This window comes from Aphelocoma coerulescens, chromosome 1 (genome assembly GCF_041296385.1).
Source record: "Aphelocoma coerulescens isolate FSJ_1873_10779 chromosome 1, UR_Acoe_1.0, whole genome shotgun sequence".
Classification (NCBI taxonomy): domain Eukaryota; kingdom Metazoa; phylum Chordata; class Aves; order Passeriformes; family Corvidae; genus Aphelocoma; species Aphelocoma coerulescens.
The window spans coordinates 68,817,965-68,840,799 of record NC_091013.1 but is presented as its reverse complement, the minus strand read 5'-3'; the positions used below and the strand labels follow the sequence as shown (position 1 = coordinate 68,840,799).

At 44.6% G+C, this 22,835-nt stretch overlaps 1 protein-coding gene across 3 annotated transcripts in view; it reads right to left on the bottom strand.

The window, feature by feature from the left end:
• SMAD9 (SMAD family member 9) overlaps positions 1-22,490 on the bottom strand; it is a 43,837-nt gene extending 21,347 nt beyond the window's left edge. For 2 of the 3 annotated variants that reach the window (XM_069012059.1, XM_069012072.1), the window contains exons 1-3: positions 22,460-22,490; positions 7,503-8,129; positions 332-589 (exon numbers count right to left, since the gene is read on the bottom strand). In XM_069012059.1, the coding sequence (XP_068868160.1) occupies positions 332-589; positions 7,503-7,914 (670 nt within the window). In that variant the 5' untranslated portion in view covers positions 7,915-8,129; positions 22,460-22,490. Of the gene's footprint in view, positions 1-331; positions 590-7,502; positions 8,131-22,459 lie in introns of those variants that run through there. The other variant, XM_069012068.1, reaches the window with a different exon arrangement.
• Between the last annotated feature and the right edge of the window lie 345 nt (positions 22,491-22,835).

The following is a 22,835-nucleotide window of genomic DNA, read 5'->3' as shown; positions in this document are numbered from 1 at the left end:
GTACCAGAAGCTTGCATGGGTAGCTTTGGACAGAATTTGGCCTGGCACAACTGCTTCTCTCCTCAACTTTTCCCCTGCAGTAATCATGAAATCTCACCCAGGCACTTCTAGGAGTGGGATGACTACAGTTCTTAATCTCTTGAGCATCTGTTAGAAGGACTGAGAGACAATACACAAGAGACAGTCACAAGAAATCACATTCCAAGCCCATTCTGTCCAACAGTTCAAGCTGTAGTTACAGTCTGGGGGGAGCACAGAATTGTTACCTGGCCCCAGGCCCTGGCAGGAACTTCAAATGCCTCAGTCAGGGTGTCTAAAAGCTCATTCTTACCTGTGAGCTGATAGGGACTTCCTGGTCCAGAAGAGCTTTCTGGTGAGTTGGGGTAGCTGATGCTGTTAGGTGACTGGGAGAACATGTGGCTGGGGGATGATGGGAAAGGGGTGCATGGAGGATGCTGGAAAGAATCGGGATAGGTGGCATTGTGCGGCATCAGTGGCTCGCTGTGCAGAGAAGTGTTTCGAAACTTGGCAAGGAGGCTGAGGTGAGGGTTAAACTCGCTGTGTCTTGGAACGAGTACAGGAGGTAGGACTGAAAACAAAAACAACAGCAGAAAAGATGGTTAAAACTGTATTCTTGAGAGTATATCTCGGTGTAAGTTAAAAAGAGGCATATTCCATGCTGCTCAAATATCGCTGTCTTCATACAAGTCATGGAAGAGCAACAAACCTGTCCATACCCAAGAATCAAAAGCTGAATTCCTGGACATTTTTCTCCAGATCTGTTACAGCAGCCAGTTACAGCAGTTCTACATGCAAAATATGGAACCTTGGCTCGCACAAGGTACCATAAAATTCACAGGTACAACATGAAGAAATTCAGGTGGCACATCTCTCCCTTTCAGAATTACCTATTCCTTCCTTCTTCAAAGACTGAACATGTCAGGAGTTTTCTAAATATTATCATCAGGATGTGCCAAATGCACAGCCAAGTTGAATAACAATTAATAGTGCTCTGCAATATACTGCATAGTTTACTACCAGCGTGTTACAGATGGGCAAAAGGAAGTACAGACCGGAAGCCAGGCACCAGATTGAAAATGTTATCAGGTACTTGAAAATGCTGCCAGACAGACAGTGAGATCTTTAAAAGGAAATGTAAATGGCAATTCAAGCAATGCAGCAGTATCAATTTAGCTCTTGCAATATAGTTAGAAAAGATCTAGCATAAGAAGGCACATGTCAGTGGTTGGTATTTAAGACATGAAAAATGCAGGTCAGAAAACTGAAATCCAAATTAACCCATGTAAAAATTAGTCTAGTGGAAGATACTGCCTCTCCACAAACTCTCTTCACTTTCATCTCACACTGTCAGTGCTGTTAACAGCATTGCCCCTCTGAGAAACCCAAAGTTGATCCAAATTATTTGGATTCTGATATATGAGGAGCAAGAGTAGAATTAAGAGTCAAAACACTTTAAAAATTCTGGCTAGTGAGATACCTATGAAGATGCAGGTCCTAGGATAGAACACAAAGAGGCTTGCTGAATAATTTTGCATATGACAGTTCAACCTGAGGCTTTAATTGTGTCCTCCATAGTCCTTGGTGGGGAGAACAGCATCTACAATGGGGGATTCTTGTACCCCAAGATCTCTCTATTAGTTACTAGCTCACATAGTACCTAATTATCTTAGTTAAGGCTTTCAACACAGTTAGGGAGAATGAATCCCCAGTTGGTACTGTGCAGATCTGAAAGCCACCAAAGAAGATAAGGAGGCAATTTGAGTTATTGTGAGAAGAATGAATTGTCCTAGCATCGGGGACAATTCAATGATGCCTTAGGTTTTAACTTTAGATGTTTTACAAATCCTGTACTGCTTGGTGTGTAGCTCTGGGGTTCCTTGTGGCCTGTTAGCTGCTGTTCTCCCATGCTGGTTAGACATAACAAGCCATTCTAGGTTTGCTCTCCAAGGACACCTAGATTGTCCCAGGCCCCAAAATATATAAACTAAAGCCTCTGAAGAGGGGGCAACCCGGGGGTAGTTACATCATTAACTGGGGTTGTAATTGGAGAATTAATCCTGATGTGCAAATGGACCAAATTTGTAAAAGTGTGAAGAACTTGTGACTTGGCATCCATCTTGGGAGTATCCTGGGGACTCTCCAGGGTGTACCTTTGAAGGCCCTTCAAATAAATACCTACCTTTATTCCCTTACTCCTGTCTAGTCTCCATTTTTTAGGTGGCCATCTCAGGCATCATCAGCAGGCTCGTATTGACTGACCTAGTGTCCAGAGTTCCTCTAGCCTAAAACCCAGCAGCACGTCATTTTCCAGTCTATCCTTACTAGTTTATGGAAACAAATAGCAATGTGTACTCTTGGTTTTAAATGTTGATGGGAATATACAGTTTGGACATGTTTTAACATATGGCTTGGGCCCAAAAGCTTTGTCTAGGTAAGGCAAATACTTTTTAGGTAGGTTAGCTAACAACTTTTAATTAAAGCAAACTCATTTATGCAGCTTAATGAAAGAGTGGAATAATTGCTATAAAGCAAATAATGTATAGATAATGCAAAACATGTGCATGCAAAGAGGCTGCAGGAACTCTCCTTGTGATGCACATCAGTCACTCAGAGAGCTGGGGCAATTACAGTGCCTGGTACCAACAATGGCTTTACAGATTCTTGCTCAATGTAGCACTCTGCTGCAGTTGGGGCAGGGTCAGAACACATGTCTGCCCACCCACTGGAATATACCATTTGGGAATTTGCTAGTCACCCATGACCTGAAGAACTGAGCCCTAAAACTATGCAAAAGATTGGACTGATGGCAGGGAGATGACTGCAGAAGTTATTTCCTTACCTGCCTGGAAACACAGGCACTGGGATACCTGTTAAGACACTACACATACATGCTTCTCTGGCCCAGTGCATTGCTAATTAGCCTCTGGCCAGGACAAAGATGGTGCTCTGGAGACTACTTTCTTTCCTTCTGCCTCTCATATGCCCCTATTTGTGGCACAAAGATTCTGCTGCCACTTTCTTAAGTCCTTTGGTAGAGAAAGGTATTTCTGCTTCTTTACTGTTTCTTTAGCTTTAGACTTCCAGATAGGACTCATACAGGCAATGCAAGCATTCACATCTGACATGTACTGCCCAGTCCCCTGTGGATCTCTTCATAGCCCCTGGAGAGAAATAAAGTCTTTTATTCTGCTTAAAATAATTATCATTATTTTAAACTGCCATATATTGGGACAAGACCAGTATCATCACTGCAGTTGTGGTTTTGGTGAGCTGTATTCCTCCCATCCCATGCTCCTCTGAACAGCTCCAGACTGTGAGCTGTTGCTGCTTCTGGATTTTTGTTTTGCTGCTTCTGGAGTTTTCCTCAGCTGCTCCATGAAACTGGTATGATGCTTGTCAGGTTTGCTGCTGATCAGCCGGCTGTGAGCAGCAGCCTTCAAAAATGAGGAGCTGGTGATCCCTTTGCAGCCAGCAGAGGGGCTGAGCAAGGGACAGCTGTATGCAGCAACGTCGGGCGGTGTTGAGAAGCTGACACCTCACCGTGGGTACCACAGCTACGGGAGCTGCTTCCTTCAGCCCTGTGAGAACTCAACTCCTCTAAATGAAAGCTGAGAATCTGGATGTGTGAACAGTGCTTGCCAGGGAAAGCCTTTGCTGCCTTGAGTGAGTCAGCAAGAAGAATTTTCAGGCCTTGAACTCCTTCCCAGCTCTGACCATGACACTCTTAATTTCTGCTCTGCTGTACAGTTTTTGCCACTTTACTCACTCTTTCCACTGACTGTTCTGTGACTGCCTAGATGGCTAAAGCCTCTGAGGTGGTGAGGCATTCAGAGATTTTCTTGTTTGTGGCTAAGAGTACCCCCGAGGGCCTCGTTCTCCTTGTTCTTTTGGTAACATGTCACTTTCCAGGGCTCAACGAGTCTGAAGGAAGTGTGACCAGAGGCATAAAACTGAGTAACTGAGTATGTTGGGACCTGTCTGTCCTCATAAATTGTCCACATTTTCTCCACTCATTGGTGTCCTTTTCTTCTACCTGCCATTTTCCACCAAGAGCCAGAGGTGGGTCCTTCCTTCTATGTGTGCTCAAGTGTTGATGATCTTTGTTCAACTGATGACAAATATGATCATGTCCCAAGTCCTGCCACTGCCTTTCATGCCTTTCTCCCATTCCCTTTAGCTTCAACAGTTCTTGCTGGGAACCTGGCTGTGCCCACAGCCTGTGACTTCAGATGCTAGCAAGCAAACTTATCTGCCTCAGTTTAATTTCAGGTACAACATCCACACTGCAATTTCTCACACGTAAGTCTACCTCTGCATAGTTTACTACTTTTGGAGATGTACTCTCTGGTGAGATCCATCTGTTTTCTGTGCCCATGACCACTCCCAAACACATGGCCAATGGTGAGGCCATCAGGTGGTCTTCCACCTGGAAGGCTATCACATCTTGGTTCCACTCAGGCTTGATGAAAGCAATCAGTTAGTCTAAGTCAAAAATCCTCTTGTCTACAGCACTGGTGCACCCTCAGATTTGCAATACCAACATATGAATGATCTCATTAAAAATAATAGAATACATGTTTAGGCAGCTTCTTCTGACAACAAACCATTCAGACTTCTGAGACTCTTTGAAGGCAGCAATGAAGGGGGAAGCAGAGAATAGCCAACATACCTGTTTCCTTCAGGCTAGGTGGCCTAAGTCCTCTCTGCAGTGGGATGTTGTGCACATACAGGAACTATTTTCTGCTTTTTTTCGAAGTGGCACCTGCTACTCAGCAGACCTGAGAAGAAATCTGCTCGAGATACTTGTAGCAGCAATAAAAGCCATGTGTAATCTGTGCAGTATCAGTAGCAGAGCCTAAAACGGGACTGGGCAGCCTGAGGACACAGCAGAGGTACTGAAATCCCTGAATCTCTGACCAGAGTTCAAAGCTGCACTCTAGTAACAGAGGTCTAGGGATTTGCCAGGCCATCAAAGAAAGGATGAGGCCCTCGCATCTTTGACACAACTCATTCATTTTGGATCAAAGTTAGTGGATCTGGTCATAGAGTGGTTGACTCAGCAAGAAAGACTGCAGTGATGGAAAATGATCCCCAAAAAGATGGATATTTTAATGAAAATAATACTGGTATATAGATTATAAAAAATGCAGTGCAGACTTATTTCATGGGTGGATTCTTTAGCTCCATAGGACGAGACTCAGTGAATCTCATAGAAGCCTGAGATCACCATCAGCCAAGATGCAGATGATTTCCTGCAGTTAAAAGAAGCAGACTGGCACCTAAATCAACCACTCCCAGCCTTTTCTGTGGTGATCTCACTGCTACCACTTTCTAATGAAGCTCATTTGTTCTCTTGCCTTGCCAACACCTCCTTGCAGCACTGCTTTCTAACTGGAGCTGCATTGCACCTCTTACAGTGGTGCAAGTTGTCTCTCCTGCTGCTGCCCCAGCACACCTGAGTGGGTTGCACTCTTTGCTATACTATACAAATATATACTATAGCTGTGAGCTTCAGCTTCTAAGTTTCCCTGTAAGAAGAGTTGTAGGGTAAATACAACAGGCTAAGAACAATTCCTGGGTCCTGTGGAGAACTGGCACAGCACAGTTTGCATCCTCTCAGCTGCACCTCACTTTCACCTCCAAAACAAGGTGGCCAAGTCCAAAGTGCCCAAAGTCCCTCCTGTGGGCTAACTCTGCACTCAGAGAGCTGCTAGTCCACGAGTCCACATGGGTCAAAGCTGTGCCTGGGATCATGCTACCAATCCAGCTGTACCCAGACCTGCACCTTTTCCCCTTCTACTTTACTAGCAGAGATATTGCCAGTCTGCTGCACAGACAAACAATACAGACATTGTTCACAGCTGAAAGCTTCTGAGTTTCAGGATCAGAACAACAAGCTTTGGCAGCCATTTAGCAGCTGCTGGACTGTTCCATTAGTAGTGTTTGTTAGCTGGCACTGAACAGATGAGAAAACCAGGGTTGAAATCAGCACTGTGCAGTGCTGTCAACTACTGCACTGAGGAGACTCCATTAGCTACTCCAAAGTTACACCAGAAAAACTGAGAAGACACTAAAGACTGCAGCCTGCCAATAAACAAATGTAATAAACACAAAATGGGATATTTTATGAGCATCTTTTCTTAAATTATTGAAGAGTTTACTTTAGCAAGGTGTGAGATCAGCTCTTTCCACTGAAAACTGTTGACAAAAAGCATTACTCAGTGTAGCTGTAAAATTTAAAAGTTGTGAAAATCTTTACAGCAGTTCGGATGCAACTTTGCAGTGACAGCTCTGCTGCACTGGAAGGATTATCAAAAGAGGAAGCAGGCCCTGGTGTTTAACAAATGTTAACAAATGTCTTTCCTTTATTTCATCTGTGTGAAAAGAAACATCCCACAGTTCACTTATCTGATCCTAATGTCACCTCAGAGTAAAATTCATGCCAGACAAGGAGTAATCTCAGAATAATAAGTATACACTTACCAACTGTATCCATTAGTAAATTAAATTACTATGATTTTTGGCAGCAAGGGAGAGCTAGGTTAGACATTAGAAATAATTTTGAACTGTAAGAATAGCAAAGCAATAGATTCACTTGCCTGGGGAGGTTGTAGAGCCTTTATCACGTGGGATTTTTAGGGCTCATTAGGAAAAGATCTATCAGGAGTGTACCTGGTAATTTGGTTTGGTTTGGGAGTCTGGGCAGAGGAAAACAGGATGACTGCTCAAGACCTTTGCCAGCCCCGCTTTCTAAGATCCCTGTAGAAGTCAACACCAAACACTACAATTTTTTAACAGCTGTTTCATTGAAACAAAGCCCAATTGAATGACCTTTCAGTGAGGTCATAAGTTTTTAGTGCAGTCCAAAGAGGATTAACAGTGGAAAACTTCAAAGTTTTATGGGAACTCAGTGGATTTATTTCACATAAACTCTCCATTTAGGTAAGTAAATCCCACTGAAGGCAGACCACCAGGCATTTTAGGGAAAATCAACTGACCTGGTTTCATATTCACTGCAAAATACGCCATCTTAATGCAACTCTTATCTTTAAAGAGAGAGCTAGTGTTTCCTGGGGGCTAATGAGTCAGTTGTTGGTTTTCAATGAGATGTAAATCTCACCACGGTGGTAAGGCCAGGCTGGTGCCCAGACTTCATGCAAATGGTCACCAGCTCACACGAGGAGTATTCAGCACCCAGGTCCATGGAAGGGAAGCTGCTTTCAGCACCTTGGACAAGATCCGGGCGCCCTCAGGGGTCCAGTGGGATGCAGACCCCACCGGGAGAGGGGCTCCTTACTCCCTCCTTAGTCCTGGCTGCCAGACCTATGATACCACCAGGCAGGGTAAGACCCAAGATACTCCCATCAGATGGAGCCTGCCTTTTCATGTTTCAGAGCACAACTGTAGGATGCACCAAGACTAGACCTGCCAGAGCAAGAGCTGACACTGAGATGCGAATCATTTACAGATGACATAATTACCTGGGGTTTCCACCCGCCGGTAATGGTAGGGGTTGATGCACACTTCTTTCTGTTTTGAGCCAAAAGGGAACTCACAACATTCCAGTGGTTTCAACTCATGGTGAGATTGTAAATCAGGCCAGCGCCACACTCTGCAATATATGACGTGGGGAAGCCCCTTGCGGTGAGACACCTGCAGCCGCCCATCCAAGGAACGTGGGATCGTGACGCATTTACTGGGCTGACCTGGGCAGCTCAGAGCCCTCTCCAGTTCTTCCATGGCTCCTTTCTTCTTCTTTAACTTCTTCACCAAGGAATCAACAGCTTTTTCTGCCCACTTTTCTTCTTCATCTCCTTGTTTCCAGCCCAGCAGCCTTTTCACTGCAGGGCTGGTGAAGGAGAACAAGGAACTGATAGGGGTGCTGGAGTGCATAAGAAGCAGAGATTATGCACAAGCGTCAACGGAAGCACAAACTGCTCTCCTGCCTTGCAAGGCCTGCACGGAATTTCCACAGTATTGTGATGGACACTTGCTTCAAGGAAAGCTTCTTTCACACATACGTTTTTGTAGTCTTAGGCACTGGTTACAAGTAGTCCAACAGGGTGGGTCTCAGAACTTTCCAAACATCAAGAAACTGCTGATGAGGCCTGGAACAGCAACACAATACATAGTTAGGCTTCACACACTATTTCCATTGTTCCCTCAATAAAATATTTTGAAAGAGTAATTATTCAAAATGTGTAGTTAATTTTCACTGGTTTTCTGTTTGGTTTTTGATGTTTATTTTGGGCCCAAGCCTCTCCTCCCCACTACCCTCCCCACTCATTTTAGAGTTGGACCATGGAAATTGTTAAGTATCCAGTCACTTTAACTTGTGTTTAGAGATTAATGGACCCGGCAAATGGTTTCAGAACTAAGATTATTTTTAGTACAAAAGAAAATTTACCCTCTTTTATATATGCTGGTAGCTGTAGGTTCAGCTCAAGCATATTCTATGAAAATAAATCTGTAATATCAAATTTTATGGAAACAATGAGTAGAATACTGTTCTGATTTCAACTTCCTCTCTGCCACTCCGATCTCACTGTACTGTCAAGAGTTGTACAGTATTAACTGCAAAATTAATTTAAAATTAAACTACTTGCAGATTTCATTTAAGGCCTTTCAAAGGTCTACTAATATTCTCTAAACTTACTTATATGTTAAAAAACACCTTTTTTGCCCACACAGTCTGTTTCTCTCTCTTCAACAGTTCACAGCTTTCTGGATCCAAATCACAGACTTTTGGACATGGTTTGTGCTGGATGGATCCTGAGTTATTTTTGCTAAGAGCTGCTACATCTGACAAAGTCCAACAGAAAGAGTTTCATTCTTGAGAGCTTTTCCTTTTTTTCTTCATATAACTGTAGCCAGTCTAATTTTAGCTGAAAATTACATATTTCCACTGACTGGAACTCTGAGGAAAAACATCCTCATACATCAAGCTATTTACTGCTTTAAATATATTTCATGGACCCCCTGTGCATGGCAAGTCCAAAAGTCTGAACTACACAGAGGGCACTTAAAACAGGAGATGGGGACAGCTTCCAAATGGATGCTGCTAGAAAAGCAGCTCCACGACTGCCCTAGTCCACCCTTGTGGACTTTTTTGCCCCCACCAATGAAGGCCTGCTCACAGTCCTCAGCACCACTTACACACAGCCACTGAGGAGAGAGATGTTGCCCGGCAGTGGGAGTGGCAGAGCTTCACAAACTGTATTTTTGTGCAATTTCCTTAAACGCACCGATCTTGTAAGAGTTCAAAGGGCACCTGGGGACACCATGTGCAGGCACAGGTACAACACAGTGAGACAGGAGGCCAATCCCAAAGACTGGTTCCTCGGCATACTTGGATGCCCTCAGTGCCACGCAGCTCTGGAGCATGCTGCAGAGTGAGCACACACAGCCCAGGGCAGCACAGCCTCCTGGACAGGCTGCAATGTTTACTGGGGACCAAGGACTGCCTAGAGCTGTTTTTCTCCCAGCTCTTCTGTTTTGTTCTCATGCCCATCCCTATGCCCCACTGCATCACCCTTTGAGAGGCCCACCACCCTGAGAAATGCAGATACATGGAAACATGACAAGCTTTTTCTCTTCCTCCACAACAGCAGCAATGATAGGGGAAGGGGCTCAAAGTTCCAAAAGCCTTCCACTGCACTTAGGAAGATGGAAGCACTTGGCCTCACAGAAGAGAAAGCATGAAAGCAGCTCTTTGGCAGCAGCAACAGCTGTTCCCCAAGACTTTCATATTCCAAGCACCATTCAAATATGCACAGAGGGACTACAAAACTGGAAGGCAGAACAGGCACACCTTGCTTCAGGCACCCACCACAAAACTGAGCTCTAGCTTATGCGGTTTCTACATTATCAATCTATGTGTGTGTCCATTTGTCCTTGACTGTCAAGAGAGGCTCTTGACAGAGCATGGGAGAAACCCCCTTGCTCATGCCCTTCATCAACCAAAGATCGATTCCACGGAACTGCCCAAACCTGTCCCACCCTATGAAGAGAAACTCCAGATTCCAGATTTTTTCCCTGCTCTGTATTACTAGAAGTCCAATGACCTGGAGTATTTAACTGGATAATTACTAATTCCTCTAGGCAAAATGAAAGTCTATTCCAAACACTTAGAGGGTACATGTGAGAATGAAGTAAAATCAGAGTGATTTATCACAGAAAAAAAAAACAAACAAACCTCGATCTGTTGTAAAATATAATGTGGATAAAATTTAGGCAGGCATGCTCCAGCCTTTGCAGGAGCAGGCTCAGCCTACAGAGCCCAGCACCAGCCCCATCCAGACATCCTGTGCAGTGGAGGTGTCTGTCCCTCGCTGCCCTGGTGAGAACCTGTGGAGGATCCATCACCACACTGCTGTCATTGCCTGGCAGCACCAAACCCCATCCTCACATAAGAAAATAAAACAATGCTGGGATCACTGTGGATCAACCCTGACAGCAGCAACAGGAAGCAAGGGAAGCCTGGGATGAAAGCCCACTGGACCAGTAGCAATGTAGAAATCTCTATGCTGAGAGGGAAAATGGCTCACACTTCTTATCTGAAGGGGTCTCCTGGGCAGTGGCATGCATAAACAACTGCTCCCGATAAGTTAATGCAACATTACAACCATCAGATGTGAAAATGTACATGTTCATATAAAAGTATTGTCCCGAGGTTTTCGTTTCCATTTTGACCAAGGTTTTAAATAAACACATTAATCTCGTTCAGTCAAATTAAATAACTCAACAGTGACATCAGTATGAGTCTGAGCACTATTGTTGCTAGTGGGAGAGTCGCCAAGACTATGTGTATAAAAGCAAAAGCCGTGCTTTGCAGACCATGTGATGTAGTCTCAGATAAGTACATTGCACAATTTCCTACCGCGCTCCCCCCAGTTTCTTCTAAAATCTTTTTCCCCCAAATTCAACTGACATATAAAATACAAATGGTATTAAATAAACTAAACAGCTTTCAAATAATATTATCAGAACATCCTAGTTTAATGTTATTAAATTACATAATACTGCACACTGTTCAGCAGACTAAGCCCTGTGTTGCTACGCTTAGATTCTCCATTGTGAAATAGGGAGGCAGCCACCCTGCTCCAGGACTGCAACTACAGAGATGTCAATTCACAATTTCATTTTAACAGTCTTTCAGGACAGCGGTTGCTTAAGCCATATGCCTTTGGTAACAGGCAGCTTGCCTACCCAACTGGAAACTTTCAATGCTGAAATGTTTCAAAACCACACTTGATGTATTTTCTGTGCTGATGATCCATTGTGTTTCTTGATGCTCAATGCAGTTTAGAGTGGCAGTAGGGAGGGAAGTGTTTCAGTTTTGATCCATATTCCCAACACATGTCCATCATATGATGATGGAAGTTCTGGTCTGTTCACCTCTGTCTCCCTCACTGACAATATGATGTGCTATCGTGAGGATGAGTCAGGCATCATTCAGGATACATTCCTAACAAGATTCCCTCCTCTGGACTACAAGGAAGGCTTTGTCTATCTGTCAGCTAAGTGACTGGTCAACACTAAACACAGTCAGTTTTCCATGCTGTAAATCTTTATTCCATTACTGAGTTTAGCTTAAGGTCTGAAGCTTGATTTAGGGAAAAGGCAGAAGACATATGGGACATGAACATGGACCCACCCTTTTGTTTCTGTGGCCTGCAGGAGAAGGTGGGACTGGAAACATGTCAGCCCAGTTCACTGGCTCCGTTCTCCCTAAACATAGGGTTGTCTACTACAACTGTTGCTGTGGCACAACAGTGGTGGGAAGCATCTTTGGGCACAAGAACTTGATTACCTATAGCATGTTATTACCACAGCATCTGGAATGGCTTTGATCTGTGCCAGCAGCACTCCCCCAAACCACTCTTGTGCATAGTTCAAGAGCTAGAAGGGAACACGGGTCACTCCTAATAGTAAGTCAGCAAAGAACCACCATGTTTTGGAGGGTGAGACAGCCATTGCACAGAAGTAAGCCTCAAGGCCAAGAACAGTATAAGGCATGTTTAATTTATTAGTATAGAAGCAATCTTTTAGTAGAATTTACTTGGCCACAGAAACACATCCAGATTTTTGACACCCATATCTGACCTACTCATCCTCAAGTTCCTAAATATGTATTTGAGAAAAATATACGTGTACATGGGCATGGATCACTCCACCTAAAGGTAAACATCTAGAAAAAAAAATTAGGCACTGCATTCAGCTAATGCTGTGTAAGATGAGGCACCTCAAGTCTGAATGACTGTAAGGCTAAGACCCAGCAACATGGACATGAAGTGGAAGGGACTAGGATATCATCTCCTACTCCTATGCCCATTTTTCACCTTCCAGTGTAGAAATAGCCTGTAGGTCCTCAGGTCAGCAGGAGAAATGTGTAGCTCCAGGAGCTTCACTTCAGTAATTTCTACAGTGCTACTAAAGATCCTGACACACCAAGAGCAGAGGAAAGCCCATCATAATTGTGGGCTTCCCATTTCCTAACTGGAGCCAGGTCCTGCTGAAGTCAGTAAGAGGGGTTCCAGAGCTCATGGAAATTAAACATGCTCTCCTCTGTGTCTCATGTGCCAACATGCTGACATCTCCACTATGGAAAGATTTTGTAAAGTTTAGATTTCACCTAATGTAAAAAGGATCCACTGTGTCAGGGAAGTCTCGTGTAACACCTCAGCAGGATTCCTGTGCAGTCCAACATGCTGATGAAGTTCCCTCTAATTCAGTTGCCATAGAATCACAGAATCATAGGATATCCTGAGTTGAAAGGGACCCACCTGGGTCATCAAAGCCAACTCCTGGCCATGCACAGGACACCCCAAGAGTCACATCATGTGCCTGAGAGCATTGTCCAAATGCTTCTTGAACTCTTTCAGGGTTGGTGCTGTGACCACTTCTCTGGGGAGCTTGTTCCAGTGCCCGACCACCCTCTGGGTGAAGAACCTTTTCCTGATATCCAGCCTAAACCTCCCCTGACACAGCTTCATACCATTCCCTCAGGCTGGGGGAATTTCTCTCCCATAGGCACAGCAGGGAAATTGTACCAGCCCTTGTTAAATTTCACTCTAAGTTTTCTGCAGAAGTCAAAAATGAAAATTGCATGGATGCTAACAAAAACAGACTTAAAACACCACTGTGTAAAAACAAAGCATACAGCCTCCCTCAGAAGCATATCTATGTATGTGTGTGTAAGCACAGGCATGTGCAGATGTGTGCTCCTTGTCTTGGAATAAATCTTCAAGGTGCTGCCTCCACTTGAGCACTTGCCTGGGCAAACTGCACCATGAGAGGCATGGCTATCTGTCTGGAGAATGCCTGACATCATCAGTCTCGGTGTCACTGCAACAGCTAAGTAAGGCCACAGAGGGAGATTTCTCAGAGGGTTGTCTAGACATAAGCTGTGCAGTTCTTGGAGATGCATGTGGCTGGAAAACAGAGCAGTGAGACAATTATAGCTGTAAGTCTGACACGCGGCGGCTAAATCACAACAGTACTGGAAGGGAGAAAATTGTTTCAGTCGATCAATGTGAAGAGGAATGCTGTGAACATGCTCTTGGTTAGTTATTTTTACCTAGCACTGATTCAGTTACTTCTACCTACTATGAAAGAGAGAAGCATGTGAGTTTTCTTAAATTAACTAATTCTTGGTGTGTTTTCAAATGTGCCCAGCTGGCAGCAGCCAGCTCACACCCAGGGCTGGCAAGGAACCTCCCAGGTCACATCATCACTGCCACTTGCTGTGGGGATCTTCCAAACATCAGCAGAGAAAAGGGTTTTAAAACAAACAAACAAACAAACAAAAGTGTGTAAAAATACTTGGGCCTCAAATGAATGACGAACCTCACCAACCGTGCCTTGGGCCTCATGCACCAACCCTTTTTGGTTTTTTTGCCTGCACAGCAACTTGGAACTGGGCAGGAGATGTTTCACATATACACTCATTCCAGAAGAGCAGTGTGAAAGCACACACCTGATTACAGTCCAGTAATCAGTTCATGGCTCAGGAACAGTGGCCACATGTTATTTTTGAAGCATGTAAATCACTTGTACCACTGATGGCACCCTCAACATCATTTGGGATCCCCTGAGGCTTCTTGTTGCACTTGGGACCCACCAGACAAAGGTGTTGTTATTAATTTATCTGAAACCACTGTCTTTCACACCCAAGAAAATACAGTGAATGAATTATTCATTACAACATTACAATGTTACCAACTTCATCCACAGCCATGGAACCTAACACCTCGGGTTTTAATTTAATAAAATGTAAAGAAGGTTTTTTTTGGTTTTTTTTTTTTTAATTAAGAAATGAAATTTCTTCCCAGTTTGACCCTGGATTGCTCCAACTAAAAACAGATGCAATGATAGGAGGTAGAGTGCTTGAGACTCAAATTTGTCCATGTTTCACAGAGCGCTGGCAACATCTCTTTGTTTATTCCTAAAAGCTAAAATGAATAATGCAAGCTTCTGAAAATCATTTTCTTGAGTCTTTTTCAAGGTTGCTCTGAAAACCCTACTACAATGAACTTTATGTGAAGGCATCAATATCAAAGAGCAAATCTCACAGCACCTCATGCTTTTCCAGCCACCCATTCACCCTGTGGAGCCTTCACCTGAACACATTGCTTCCCAAATAAAGTAAGAATAAAATTTGATGCTAGTGCCTAAAATTTTGTGATATCCAAATAATTTTTCTGAGCCTGTGTAACCACTCAAATATTACCTCATCTATTCAGCATCTTTTAGCTTCTCCTGTCAGGAATAACACATTATTATTTGAAATAAAGATGGAAAGATTCAAATATATAAGCTGCACACCTTAACATAGCTACATGCACTTCCATAGGCCAAATATTGTGGAAGGATTTCAGAGGCATAAATACTGTCACAAAAGAAAATTAAGCACCCAGGTCATGTTTGGTATGCCCATGATGCCTGATAAAGAAAGGATGTACCAATTCCTGCTGTGGGACTGCTCTGGATGAGCACATTGACAGATGCTTTAAAAAAGCTTTGTTAGTGTGACATCAGATGGGGAGAACAGAGGTGCATGAGCATGGTAACAGTTCCCCCATGTACAAAGGCTGTTGCAGACAGGATAGGGGCAATTCATCTTTCATGTCCACTTGAAGAATCAGAGAGAGCTTATGAGTAAGATAGATACACGTTGGGATAGTTGCTGCTGGAAGTCTGTGAGTGCATTTTACATGGCTTGCTTCAAGAATAACTGTGCTGGCCTTGGGGAGGAAGAAGGGACTGGAAAACCCCTTGAGATGAGCCCTTAGGACCCTACATCCCCTACTACAACCAAGCAAAAGAGCCCCTCTCTTCAGGTGCAGCACTGGGCTAGCATGGCTACACTGGCTTTGGCCCCTGGGCTACTTGCATCCAGCTGCTGAGGACAGAAACCTAAACCAGAGGGCCGGATGCTCCCACTAATTTTTGCCTTTGAAAATCTCCCACAATATCTGAAGGCACCCCACAAAATTACCACAACCAAAGTCTATGTAAAAATATTAAACTGGACCAATTTATCACCATGATCTCTCTCTGACTGTACTTCCTTCCTCGGTATTAATTTTTAAAGGAAACCAGTGACTGTGATGTTTATGAAGAGTGAACTGCACTGTTCCCTGTCTGGGCCACACCGAAGTTTCTAAGGTGCAATCCCACAGGGACACATCCTCTTCTCTGCCTCACACCCTGCTCCCTGCAGGCAGGAAGAAGACCCATTCACCCAGTCCCTGCCTTATGCCTTCCTGTGGCTGCCTTGCTCAGATTTAGACTGGCATCTGCAAGGAAGAGCCCCTCTCTCAGCTGCTTTCCTCCAGCAGAGCTGAAGGCTAAGGAGCACTCATGCCATGGAGGAACTCTGAGGATGTGTCTGTGGGAGAAGTGGAGGCAGTGGGGTGGTGAGGAGGTGCATCAACCTGCCTTAGGAAGCCAACATGTCTTCTCATGGCTCTGGCTATCCCCATTTTATAGCCAGTCAGTCCTGCATTCCTCACATACCCACCATTCCCAGAGAAACTGTAGCAAAGCCCATTGGTGTTTCTAAAAATGGAACGGTTAGAAATAAGCAAAAAATAGAATTCCTGCTTTTAAAATAAAAGCTGACTCGTCTCTAATACAAAGCATGCAGCCAAGTGCCTCCAGAACAAACACTTCACAAAGGAAGAAGGGGACTTGAAAAGAATTTCAGCTTCAGTGCTGGTCTAAAGCTTATATCCACACTAATCAGATCCTGCAATCCTCATTATCAATCACTGGCATTCTTGGAGTCATTCCCAAATACCCATTTTAGGAAAAGGATTTGCTTAGATTTAGATGGTAAGAATGTTGTGACAAAGGATACATCTAAAGAACAATTTCTTCACCAAGGATGTGGCACTCTAGTCTGATGAGAACCTATTCTGGAAGTTTAGTGTCTTAAGTTGTTAGAAGAGAATATACTTTTGGAGAGCTGGTTGTGCCTTTACAGTGCACACAGGGAAAAAGGATAAAGCAAATGTTCTCCTCATATTGTATGGTAGCACATCCCACCTCAGGGAAGTCTGCCTCCTTACCTTACTCAGTTCTGGTGTTAATGCAGCAGACATCTTTTGCAGACAGTTTAGCATCTCACAGCTTGGAAAGTGAAATACAGATCAATCGATCATATGGATCATCAATAAAATTCTCAAAAGGAAGAACTTTCAGAAGTGCTTCCCCCCTGAGTGGCAGCAGGCCTGGAGAGGGAGCAACAGTACTGCTGGCCATCTCTCCTTCTCTCCAGGTGAGGCAGCCTGGCCAACTACATATGGGGGATAGGTTTCACACACAAACCCCTTTCTGTATACATCACACCAGCAGTTTTCCATGGAATTGCATTAGCATTTCATTGTGTTCAAACCATATCACATTCAAATCTGTTTTTCCTAAAAGGCTTCCATTGTGCACCACTGTGGGAAATTGCTAATGCAATAAGATTGACATATAGGTTCTCCTGCATGAACATCCGCTGTAATCTGTGCTAATTGAGCCCTCGGTGGCTTGTGAAATGCTGCAGGGGGGAGGAAGGGTGGAGCATCCACAGGGCCTAAATCTTGGAGAACTGCAGCAAATAACCGCGTGGAGGACAGGCAAGCACTAGTATTAGTGTGCTTTATCCACGTAAAGATCTGATTCAGTGGCTGGGATTGCCTTGGTCAAGGGACCAGGATATTTTCTATGAAAAATATCTGGATGTGCTTGGACTGTCTGTGGAAGTTATTTCCCAACAACAGGGCTAAGGACAAAAGGAGCAAGAACTTGCCTATCTAATTCCCTTCTGTGGGGGAAAGAAGGAGATAGCTGGCCATTCCCAGTGACTTCAGCTGAAGATGTGGGTGCTCAGATTCTCTGTAAGCCAGAACACTTGCTTATGAGATTAAAAAGGCTTCATATGCCTACTTTTGAGCCTGGGAGTAAAAAACAAGTGCTGGATTCTCTTTAGCATGTAAGATGACATGTCATGTTAACTACCAGCCTCAGAAAATGCTGAGCAGAAGGCACAAATCAGGCCCTGAGTCTTTAAAAGAAATATTTTACTCTTCTGCAAATCCATCTCAGGATTCCAAGGAATACCCCATCTCTTCAAGGCTGTTTCTGCCCTTCCTCCCCTCTTCTAACACTTAGCTCTGACCCATGCAGCCCCTACAACCCGAGGCTCTCAAGGAGGCTACCACCAAGAAGTCTGAGGTGGTCCCATAGGACCATGCAGCAGGACAGGCATGGGAGCTGCAGGCTGCAGCCTCCCACAGGAATGGATTTTGGTTTCTCTATTCTAGGTGTCTCTGTGAAAGCCTCATGCCCTGTGTGAAGTAATTCCAGATCTGTTGATGAGAGAGAGATAAATCAGCTACCTCATATATGCTGCAGGGTAAGAAACTGCACGTTGGCAGCTGGCAGAGACAAGTAGGTTTGGATAGGCAAGACCAGCAAGTAACCATGAGTCTTGAAAAGCCACATGAACTCCTTGTGCCTCCCGTCAGTTTTGTGCCTACTGAGCAATGTGTGGGATCACTTCCTGCCACAAGGCCTCAGGGTAAATGGCTTTCCCTCAGGTGCCTCGATTTCTGCATTTGTCACACAGGTACCCTGACACAGATGGCTTTGTGAAGCATGATCAACTCTTCTGATGAGGAATGATGCAAAGGAATGCTTAAAAAAAAAAAAAAGGGTGGGTTTTTTCTTTCGTTAAGGGAAGGCACAGCAAGAAAACACATATGAGAAAAGAGATTAAGTATTGTTGAAATGTATTGACCTCAGCTGCAGGGTTATTCACATTATAAAGGATTCTTCATTAGGTGGAGCTTTGCTGCTTGCAGACAAGGCCTTCTGGAAAGGGCACCTCCATCACCAGCTCCTGCCTGCTGTTCTGCACAGCATGGCTGCGTGACCCAGCACACCACCAGGCCGAGCAAACACAGAACCACCGTTATCAAAAAATGGCCAATCTGGCTCCCATTGTAGCCAGGTAATGAGGGTGAAAGGAAGCCTGAAGCAGAACAAACTCTAATGACCCACGGGTCTGTTAATTTTCTTTCCTCCTCATTTCTCTCTTTTAATGGATGGTGAGTTTGAGGCCAACAGTTGTGGGGAACTCAGGGTGTGGGGACTATTTTCAAAGCCTATACAAAGGCCAGGCATATAGAGATACTCCAGAATGGGAGATATTTCAGAAGCAAAAGAACCAGGATTTTGGCAGGGGCCATGCTGACTGGGAGCAGAACGTAGGTGGGAGAAGAGAGCTTGGGAAATTGGAGGTTGCAGTATCAAGCTGGAAGGTTGCCACATTGTAAACTAATGCTTTAGCAGCTGCAAACAAAAGGAAGGAGGAATGTAAGAAGTAACACGAAGAAAAAGTGTCAAGAGATATCTGGAAGTATCATGACCTGTGAGGAAACAGAAGAGGCAAAGATGATGCTAAGCTTGGCAGACGGAGGATGGTTATGCTACTGACAGGGAAAAAAGAGTGGGAAGGAAACAACTTCTGGAAAGACAGATGTGGGAAAGGATAAGGCTTTGCTTCTCCCAGTCAGAAACACATCTCGATCGTAGCGCTGTCTCAGAAAAACAGAGATCAATTATCAGATTTTCTTCTTCTGTTTTTTCTCGTTTTTTTTTATTAGGGGTGGCTGCATACATTGGGAAGTCTCCTTCACTCCATGTCCACTTCCACCATGTCCTTGCTGTGCCCTTGTCCAGAGGAACTGAACCTCAAAGAGAACTGCTCAACCTTACATCTGTCTAAGGTGCAGAAACCTGAAAGTGGTCCTATAGAACAATCTGTGTGAAAATCACAGCTATCTGCACAAAATTTGGGCAGATAATGTTTCAGCTGCTTTAATTAAAATGCAAACATGTATTAGTGAGGATCTCTGTCTGGGCTCTGATCCTGCCATCTATTAGATCCACTCATTTGCAAAAGCACAGCCGATTTTTAGCTGGTATAATAAATACACAGGGCCCAAGTCTCTTTAAGTCACCTTTCCACCTGTAAAATTCCCACAGTATTAACCATTCAAACATTGTAGACAAAATATAATATGGGAAATAATTTGGGATATTTTTGAAAAATTAATTTTGTTGTACTGTATTCAAAGTCTAATGCTTCCTTACAGCCGTTCTCAAAGACAGTAATAGGACTGCCATGATTACCTCAAATTGTCATTGGTATTACTACTGTTTGCTGTTCATGTAGAGTAACACTAATGATTCCTTATACTGGCCTGTATCAGGAAACCAGGCAGTTTAAAAGAACAACCTTTCCTATGTGTGTTTTTGCTGTGCTGTTTTCTGTTAAAATACTTATGATGCATTGTTTGGAGTTTTTTCCTTCCCCAACCCTGTAATAATTATTTGTAAAGGGTATATATTGCACAGAAAATGGAATCTCTCTACACTATCACTGTATTTTTTGCAGCAGAAAAATTACCTACATATATATATAATATATAAATAAAATATATGAGAGATATATATATAATATATTAAATATATATTTCTTTTCTGTCTGCCCTTATTCTTTTAAGTTTCTTTGAAACAGGGTGCCCAGTATTGCTGATGCTGGAATTACTGTTAGTCAGTACCAGCAATGGTGATAAACTCCAGCTAGTGTTTTGGTTAGAGGTCACTTGTAATTAGTAGTCATTGTCCTTTGAATTTAACAATGGAAAAATAAAACTTTATAGCGACAGATTAGCCTGGCCATCAAAATTACAGCACTTTAGCATTCAGGAGAGAGGATTGCATGACACACTATCTCCCTGGCTGATAACAGCAGATAGCTAAGGATTCAAATGCGAGGTGCAGAAAGCCTGTAAAAGAATAAAAGGAGAGAAAGGAGGATTAACTGCCCAGATGTTATGTGATACGTTATATTGACACTTCTGTGCTCCTCTTTTAGTGAGCTGGGCCTCATCTTTTACCTGCTGAAGGCAAGGTGGGGCACTACTGCCAGTTTCCATGAGAGTAGCTTTAAAACGCAAGGTGCTACCTAGTTCCTCTACACCATGTCCCCACCTTCTGCAGATACTTGGCACATGTGTGCATGACTTAGTGAAATACTGATTCTCAACTTTGTGAAAAAGTTGTGCAGTTGACAGCTTTGTGCATATTCGTTTCAGCTGCTGCAGGTAACAAAAAGCTATCTCCACCTCGTATCAGTTTACAAATACTGACACGGATTCGATGCACACAACGGGAGATGTCCCAATTTGCATGTATCATATGGATATGATAAGGATTTGTGATAAAATACACTTGACCCTTATTCCAGCCATTTTTGCGGAATTACTCTTTATCAGCTTATGTGCAAGCTAATAAAGTGAAGAAGAAAATGTTTCTAATTCCATGACAAAGGACAGACAGGAATGGGAACTACTGCCAAACCCAGTAAATACAAGATATCCTTCTTGATGCAACTGACTTTAAATGTATTTTTGGGCATGTTTATTTTAGCTACTAAGTCAAATTAACTCAATATTTAAAAAACCAACAAACAAACCACAAACATCCCCAGTCTCTGCTTTAAAATCTAACAGGAAGCAAAGATGAACCAGCCAGACACTGGTACTTATCAAATCTGAAAGAAGGGAGTTGTCTGGCTGGATTAAAATGGATGAGGTTTGTTTGAGTGATGACATTTGTCCTACCGTTGCTGAGGGGAAGAATTTTGCAGCACTTTCTTCATCTTACACTCCTGAAGATGGGAAGATTAGTCCTACCACACAAATACTTGCACATATAGAGAGGGACATTTCCACACATTGGAGATGCTGAGGAGTACTGAAACTTGTGTTATCTGCAGTGTCCTTCCCAAAGCACTGCAAACTTGAATACATTCCCAAGCCATCCACATCATTTCCCACTTCTGCCAAGGGAGAGCTCCTTCACTAAATAGTTGACCATTCTGGGCTGAAATATTTTTTTCACTAATTTATAAAATGCAAGTAATTAAGAGTGCGTGTGCATGTCTGTGCGCGCGGACGTGTCCATGTGTGTGTCATTTATTTTTATTCCCACTAATGCCTCTTTTAAAGCAGACCTGGCTAACATCAAATAAATTTACCCATAAAATCAAAGTAGGAAAACACAAAGTTACCAAACAATATCCGAATTGTTTCCAATGAGCCGAGCTCCGAATTCCCCCCACTTAAGAGCTGCCTGGGTACGGAGATAAAATTACAGTGATTTATAATTTGCCGTATCGGGGGCTATTGTTTTTGGAAATGTTGGTTACTTGCTAACATGTAACGTTCTAACTTCGGAGCCAAAAGACAAAAAGCCAATCAGAGTCACCGTTCGTAGCTGGAATAAAAACCCCGAATCACAGCAATTCTGCTCCGTTTTGCCCGGGAGCGTGTCCAGGAGCGGGATTTCTTGAACAGAAAATAACCTCTGAAAGGAAAAGTATTTCCAAACGTGTCATGTGGGGCTCTGTTGTTTCTTTTCTTTCTTTTTTTTTTTTTTTTTTCCCCTTCCCTCTCCTGCTTAAACGAGAAGGAAAGAAATCCTGACAGCGGGAAGACTTGTCAGCGTTTAGCCATCCATAAAAATGTTTTTCCCCGCGCTCCTCCTTTCGCTCGCCGTCCTGGCGTCGGTCTGTCTCATCTCGCTGCTCCGCGGCCCCAGCCCCCGCCCGCACACCGCCCCAGCCCAGCGGGGCCGGGGCCGCCAGCCGGGGGGACACCGGCCCGGGGCGCCGCCGCGGCTGCCCCGCCGGGCGCACGGGGGGATGCTGCGGCCGCCGCCGCCCCGCGACCCGGCACCGCTCGGTACCGCTTGGGGAAGGATGCGGGACAGCCCCGGCGCGAAGTTTGGGGCGACGGCAGCGGCACCGTTCCCCGTCCCCTCTCCTTCCCCTTTCCGCCCTTCCCGGGACGCTGCCGGGAGCCCCGGCTCTTACCTGCCACGGCCGCGGGCTGGGGTCTCGGCGCGCCGCGGGCGGGAGCGGGGCTGCAGCTGCGCGGCGGCGGGGCCAGGGCGCAGCGGCAGCGGCAGCAGCAGCCCCGACCGGCGTCAGTCAGGCGGGAGCCGCCAGGCTGTATTAGTGCGCCGGGCTGGACCGCGGCCAGCAGCGCCGCGGCCGCTGGCCCGCCCCTCGCCCCCCCGCCCCCGCGCCCCCCCGGCCGCGCCGCCCCCGCCGCGCTCACACACGCTCACAGACACACGCTCACACACGCTCACAGACACACGCTCACACACACACAGCGTCGCGCACACACCAGCGCACACGCTCACGCCCGCAGAGGCTCGCACACTTGCACCGCTCACACACGTCC